Source organism: Manis pentadactyla, chromosome 5, assembly GCF_030020395.1.
Source record: "Manis pentadactyla isolate mManPen7 chromosome 5, mManPen7.hap1, whole genome shotgun sequence".
Classification (NCBI taxonomy): domain Eukaryota; kingdom Metazoa; phylum Chordata; class Mammalia; order Pholidota; family Manidae; genus Manis; species Manis pentadactyla.
The window spans coordinates 129,443,483-129,450,485 of NC_080023.1; the positions used below are offsets into that span (position 1 = coordinate 129,443,483).

The 7,003-nt window shown below is 57.5% G+C and overlaps 1 protein-coding gene across 3 annotated transcripts; it reads left to right on the forward strand.

Annotated features, from left to right (window-relative positions):
• The first annotated feature begins 1,805 nt into the window (after positions 1-1,805).
• On the forward strand, positions 1,806-6,002 carry FOXA2 (forkhead box A2). 3 transcript variants are annotated; one of them, XM_036892158.2, is made up of 3 exons: positions 1,919-2,056; positions 3,027-3,096; positions 4,066-6,002. In XM_036892158.2, the coding sequence occupies exons 2-3, from the start codon at positions 3,028-3,030 to the stop codon at positions 5,353-5,355; spliced, it is 1,359 nt and encodes a 452-aa protein (XP_036748053.1). In that variant the 5' UTR covers positions 1,919-2,056; position 3,027; the 3' UTR covers positions 5,356-6,002. The 3 variants fall into 3 exon arrangements, with proteins under 3 accessions (XP_036748054.1, XP_036748053.1, XP_036748052.1); XM_036892159.2 differs by lacking the exon at positions 3,027-3,096 and having other exon boundaries at positions 1,806-2,056; XM_036892157.2 differs by lacking the exon at positions 1,919-2,056 and having other exon boundaries at positions 2,684-3,096.
• Positions 6,003-7,003: the final 1,001 nt, after the last annotated feature.

Here is a 7,003-nt window from a genome sequence, read left to right on the forward strand (position 1 = left end):
AGGCGAACCCCAGGCTGGGCGAACTGGCCTGCTTGCCAGTGCCCTGCTCCGCGGGCCAAAGGCGAGCGACAGGCCACCTCGCCAACTCTCCGAGTGGCCGCGCTCGCCGGGAGGGTCCCAGACTGGCTGCACACGCGTCCCGGCCCTACGCCAGCCCTGGGCGCCTTCCGAGGCGGCAGGCGGCGGGCTTAGGTTTGTGCGGAACCTCGGGGACCTACAAAGAAATGCCACCGCCTGGAGCCATTTTGGGGAGAGGTCGGCAGGGTGCTACTAGCGCGGGGGAAAACGGGGGCGCGGGTCGGCCCCAGGGCCGCGCGGCCGACAGGGGGCGCCGCGTCACTGTAGAAGCGGGCCCCAGAGCTCCCAGTTGTTCGCGGATCCCGACCAACATCGGTGGGGTGATCTTGCAAGGTCCGTTCTTTAGAAAGGTAGAAACCCCTCCTCCTGTGGACCTCCTCTCCCCGCCCTGCTCTCTCCTGTCGCTCGTGGAATAATTTCTACAACCGTATTTTCAACCATGACAGAGAAAGGGGAGTGGACACTCACATACACACACTCTCAGGCTAGGTTAACCAGAATATTCTTCTGAGTTTTCAATTCCATACACACCAGAAAGCTGTCTGTCGCCGTTTCGCGGGTATTTCTGTTGTGGCATCTGTCTTCTACTGAATGTGAGAAGCGCCCTTTGAGGAGTAGATGGGGATTGATGGTACTTTCGGAATGTGTGTGTGTGCGCGCGTGTAGCTGCATTTTTGCCCTGGGCCTGCGCGCAAAGCTTTGAAAATGAGGCAACTTATCTTTTGAGCGCCACTGCTCACCCCTTTCCGAAGCCCACAGGAGAACGGTGCGACTGTTTCCACCCATGCTCAGGGACCTGGTGAGACATGCTGGGGGTCTGGTTCCTCTGGCTCCCTTGAGTGCACCGACATTACGTGTGCGAACACCTTACGGCTACGACACGCTTCCCAGATTCACCAGGCTGGTTGCCCCTTCTGGGAGCCCTCAGCGCTGTGCACCGCTCGAGGCGACAAAGGCTATGGCTTCGGGCCATCCTTCCATGCACTCGCTCAGTGGGTTCACTAACGCCTTCGCTATGAATTGGGCAAACCATCCACGCGTTTCAGAGCACAGGGCACTGCCAGCGGCTGCATCTTTGGTTCAAAGCCACTCAGGCGGGAGAGATCTGGGGTGGAGGAGGAAAGGGGTGAGGAGCTCCCCAGCACGTCGTGCAACCCCTTGCTCGCCGTCTAGTCTAACCCTCACCCAGTCCTTCCGTTCTCCATGCTAGGCTCCGTTACTGCCTCCGGGCCTCTTTTGCCACCATTATCCCACAACTCTGGACAGGTGGGCCAGATACCCACTATGTATTTCCTATTTTCTCTCTATCTCTGAGGGAATGACGCAAGGCTGGATCCTCACTGCCCAGCCGGCTTTTCAGAACCCAGGAAAGGTGTTCACATGCAAATACCTGTAATGAATGCCCCACCCCCAAATCTGGGCTCACGGGGGTGCTTGGTGGCTCGCCCAGGACATATAATAATGTGAACCGAGAAGCTGAATCGAAAATAAAAAGGAAAGCTATGGTTGCTGGGGTTTCTAATTCTTATAAAATAGCCCCTCAGGAAAGCCGAGAGGGCAGAGACGCTGCGGACGCAGATTCCATGTGCCCCATTATTGATTCCTTTATTCCTCGCTCTCCTCCCGTTTCACCCCTACCTCCTGCCCTGTTTGTTTTAGTTACGAAATACTGTGGGCACCTCGGTTGTGACTGAAAAATAACCTTGACACACGCCGTCCTGAATGTCAGAGACAAATAGCAGTCTCCCAACCGTCGGCTGTAGCTGGAGAAGCCGCGTGCGCCCTGCACCCGGCTCTGCGCTCGGACAGTGCTCCTCCCAGCCAGCCGTGCCCTGTTGGTCTCAGGAGGTCAGGCTCCAAGAAGGCAAAAAAGCCTAGGCGGCTGGACCCGGCGCGCCCAGAGTGCCTTGCCGAGCCGCTCCGGGTCGTAACTGTAACAGGGAGGGGCCTTGCAGGAGCAGCGGCGGGCGAATTAAAGGTGTGTACACAGTTTTTCTAAATACGATAGCGTTTTGTAAATTAGCTCTGTCACCGTCTTCTTGTTTTGACTGGGAATGAGCACTGAGAGCGAAAAAACCTAGGATGAATAAATGCGTCTTTTATAAAGCGCTGCAGAGGGGAAACGGGGCGCGGAGGCCGGGGGCGCCCTCGGACAGGCGCACCGGCGACTGGCATTATGGACAGGGCAGACGGGGGTCACAGCCCTGGACGGCACCCGAGGGTGGCTTCCTCCCATGGGGATTCCCCGGGACGAGAAAGGGGAGGGGGCTCAACCGTGGAACTAGAGCGCCCGCTCGCCTGTCGCGGCGCTGAGTGCGGGACTCGGCGGCAGCAGGGCGGGCGCGGGGCGCAACAGCGGAGGGGCAGGTGCCGGGCGCCGGCCGAGGCTCCGTCTCACCTAGGTGTGAGCTGATTATTCAAATGGGCTGCCCGGGGTCTGGGGATTGGAGGCCCGCGCTGGCGCGCCGCGCTATATCACCAGCCGCCCACGTCACTGCGGCACTTGTCCTCTTCGCGGTCCACACCTCTTCCTCCGCCTCCTCCTCCTTCTCTCCACCCCCCCACCCGCCCCCGCGCCGCTCGCTTCCCGCCGCCTCTGGGCAACTCGGCACTGCCAACCTCGGCCTCCACCCGGCAGCCCGCGAGCGCGGCGGCGGCGGCGGCGGCGGGCGGCCGGCGCTCTCTGCACTCCGGCTCGGCTCTGGGCCTCCTCCCATCCTGGGACCCCTCCTCCCGCGCCTCGCCCCTCCCGCCCACTTCCAACTACCGCCTCCGGCCGGCCGAGGGAGAGAGAGGGAGTGAAGCCCAGGGAGAGGGAGCGAGAGAGAGGGAGGGAGGGGACCGAGCCTGGGCTGACTTTTTTTTTTTTAAGAGGGTGGGGGTGGGGGTGATTGCTGGTCGTTTGTTGTGGCTGTTAAATTTTAAACTGCCATGCACTCGGCTTCCAGTATGCTGGGAGCAGTGAAGATGGAAGGGCACGAGCCGTCCGACTGGAGCACCTACTACGCCGAGCCGGAGGTAGGCACTCGCCCTTTACAGAAATGGGGTGGGTGCGTTCGCTCTTTCCCCAACCTCAGGACCGCTTCCCTCGCCCGCACCCGCCTCCCACCCCTAGCCGCTCTGAGCTGCCGCCTTTTCCACCCTCCTTCGACTCAAATGGGTCTCTTTTTTATACGACACACTGTTAGCCTTGAGATAATATTAACTTTGTGATCAAATATTGACTTGCGGCGCCTCCAAATCCTCTTCGTGGCCGAGCCACGCACTATCCTAACAGAGTTCTGTTTGGCAGCGCGCGGCTGGGGAGGGGTGAGAGGTCGGCCGGCGAGGGGGTGGGGAGCTGGAGAGCAGAAGGTGGAAGTTGGGGGCTGAGGTAGAGGCACAAAGACAAGGGCTGACAAAGATAAAGAAAGTTTGTGGCTGCAAAGCCCATCCGCGTGTAGTTTCGTTCGCGGTTTCCTTCCTATTCCTCCGTTCAGTGCCAGCGGCTGGCCCCAGGCTCCACGCAGGCACCGCGTTTCGGTTCCCCTGGGGCCAAGGATGTGGTCCCGGGAGGAAGGCTGAACAGAGAACCCTGGACAATGTCTGCTTGAGGCCACCCGAGGCACCCTGCGCGATGTCCCCACAAGTTACTCGTAGGGTCAAAAGTGGCGTGCGAGGCCGTAGCGCCAAATCGGTATTCTGGGGAGGAGAGATGCATTTTGGGTTCCTGGCTTGGTAGTGCTCCAAGGGACCCCTGTTTTAGAATCTGAGCGAGGCGCAGAAGAGCTAGGAACCGGCTACATGCACAGAGCCTCCCTAAGGGCGATCGCGGCGCGCTCTGGGTGAAACAGACTTGGTGTCCCGGCCGGGGACTGGCGAGGGAAAGACTCCCCAGAGGCCTCACGGAAGGAGGGGGCCTGGGCTGGTTCGGTGGGTGGGTGGTCATGGCGCGCTCGCGCCGCGGTGCTAACGCTGTGCGCCTCCCTCCCCGGGCTCTGTCCGCAGGGCTACTCCTCGGTGAGCAACATGAACGCCGGCCTGGGGATGAACGGCATGAACACGTACATGAGCATGTCGGCGGCCGCCATGGGCAGCGGTTCGGGCAACATGAGCGCCGGCTCCATGAACATGTCCTCGTACGTGGGCGCGGGCATGAGCCCGTCCCTGGCCGGCATGTCCCCCGGGGCGGGCGCCATGGCAAGCATGGGCGGCTCGGCTGGGGCTGCTGGCGTAGCGGGCATGGGGCCCCACCTGAGTCCGAGCCTAAGCCCGTTGGGGGGGCAGGCGGCCGGGGCCATGGGCGGCCTGGCCCCCTACGCTAACATGAACTCCATGAGCCCGATGTATGGGCAGGCGGGCCTGAGTCGCGCGCGCGACCCCAAGACGTACCGGCGCAGCTACACACACGCCAAGCCTCCCTACTCCTACATCTCGCTCATTACCATGGCCATCCAGCAGAGCCCCAACAAGATGCTGACGCTGAGCGAGATCTACCAGTGGATCATGGACCTCTTCCCCTTCTACCGACAGAACCAGCAGCGTTGGCAGAACTCTATCCGCCACTCGCTCTCCTTCAACGACTGTTTCCTCAAGGTGCCGCGCTCACCCGACAAGCCCGGAAAGGGCTCCTTCTGGACCCTGCACCCCGACTCAGGCAACATGTTCGAAAACGGCTGCTACTTGCGCCGCCAGAAGCGCTTCAAGTGCGAGAAGCAACTGGCCCTGAAGGAAGCCACGGGCGGCGGCAAGAAGGCGGCCGCCGGGGCCCAGGCCGCTCCGGGTCCGCTCGGGGAGGCCGCCGGGCCGGGCTCCGAGCCTCCAGCAGGCACCGAGTCTCCGCACTCAAGCGCCTCTCCGTGCCAGGAGCACAAGCGCGGGGGCCTGGGCGACCTGAAGGGGACGCCGGCCGCGGCCCTGAGCCCTCCGCAGCCAGCACCCTCGCCCGGGCGTCAGCAGCAGGCCGCGGCCCACCTGCTGGGCGCGCCGCATCACCCGGGCCTGCCGCCGGAGGCCCACCTCAAGCCCGAGCACCACTACGCCTTCAACCACCCGTTCTCCATCAACAACCTCATGTCTTCGGAACAACAGCACCACTCCCACCACCACCAGCCCCACAAAATGGACCTCAAGGCCTATGAACAGGTGATGCACTACCCCGGCTACGGCTCCCCCATGCCAGGGAGCCTTGCCATGGGTCCAGTCACGAACAAAGGGGGCCTGGACGCCTCGCCCCTGGCCGCAGACACCTCCTACTACCAGGGCGTGTACTCCCGGCCCATCATGAACTCCTCCTAAGGCGCTGTGGCCTTGTGGCCCTGGACAGGGACGGCAGAGGAAGTGGGCTGGAGAGCGTACGGGGAGAAGAAATCCCTTACCCCGCCCCCAGGACAGCGGTCTCCCTAGCTCTCTGCGGCTCCGCCCGCCCAAACAAACGGGCGCCACTGATACCTGTTGTTCTACGTTAGGAGGGAAAGGGGGGAAAGACAGTCAAAAACGGGAGAAAAAGTGACAAGCCTCCGTTTTCCACTGCGGTGTAGACGCCTGCTTCTTTAAGCATCTGAGAAATCTGTTTTTGTTGTTGTTGTTCTCCATTTATGTTGTTGCAGGGAAGTCTTTATTAAAAAAGAGAGAGCGAAAACAAAAAAAAAAGTCAAAACAAAAAAAGCCACAAACTTTTGTGAGTGACTCAGTGTAAAACCATGTAGTTTTAACAGAGAAACAGAGTTGTACTATTGTTTAAAAAGAAAAAATTGATGTAAGGGTCTGTTGTAAATGACCAAGAAAAAGAAAATGCATTCCCATTCTTGACACGGTGAAATCCAGGTCTTGGGTCTGATTAATTTATGGTTTCTGTGTGCTTTATTTATGGCTTATAAATGTGTGTTCTGGCTGCAAGGACCAGAATTCCACAAATCTATATTAAAGTGTTATTGCCGGTTTTATCTTTAGAATCTTCAAGATTGTTTTTGCTTTTGCCTGACTTAAAAAATAAATAGGTTTAGAAATTATTTACAAGTGGAGGGAGGAAGAGCCTAGCAGTTGCAGGTTTTTTCTTTTTAAGTAGGAGGGAGTATGGTGGTCGCTGTTCTACCAACATTTTATTAAAATTTTCAGGCATACTGAAGTTGAATGAATTTTACGGAAAACACATAATCCCCATTGCCCAGATCCTGCAGTCACTGTACTTGTTATGTTGCATATCTGTCCATCTATTTACACCTCCATTGGTCAATTCATCTTATTTTCTTAAAAGCATTTCAAAGTAAATTTCAGACATCAGTGCACCCTCCTCTGAACACTTCAGCAAGCATGTCATTAAGTTAAACTCAATGTTGTCTGTGGTTAATTTTTGAATTTTGAGTTTATATTTACACACTAGGAAATACACAGATCCCAGAAGGACCATTCAGTGGTTTTGATGCAGGTTTATCTTTAAAGTTTGGAGAAAACCATGTATTTTAATTTTCCACCTGGGCCACTTGAAGGTGCAATGCTGCTGATGTCCCTTGGGCTTTAGGGCTAGTGTCTCTGGGGAGAAGCCTGGATCTTACATTGTTTTCTGTATTTCCAGAAATACTTCTTAACGCCTCCCTTTCAGTTAGTAGGTCCAGATTGAATTTGCAAATTCCTGGTGCCCTCTTTTCCCCTCTCTGGAATTGGAAGTCTGCCTGGATTCTACAGCTTCAGGCTTCTGTCTACACTCCACCACTCTTCCCCATTCTCCTCCTTCACTTGGTGTGCTGCACAACCTTGGACGATCTAGGTTAAGCCCAGAAGTAGTGAGGCTTCTAGGTCCACCCCGTCCTGCCCAGGTCTGGAGAAACAGGCGACTTTCTCCTGCAATTGGTTTTAAAGGGATCACTCAGGGTGATGATCCAAAACTTTTAAAAACAAGATATATTTGGGGATGAGGAAGATGCATGGGGTCTCTTGCGGGGCTTGC

Coding starts and splice junctions, on each gene's coding strand:
- FOXA2 (XM_036892157.2), top strand. CDS start 3,010: ATGCACTCGGCTTCCAGTATGCTGGGAGCAGTGAAGATGGAAGGGCAC. Junction 3,097..4,065: donor CCTACTACGCCGAGCCGGAG/GTAGGCACTCGC, acceptor CTCTGTCCGCAG/GGCTACTCCTCGGTGAGCAA.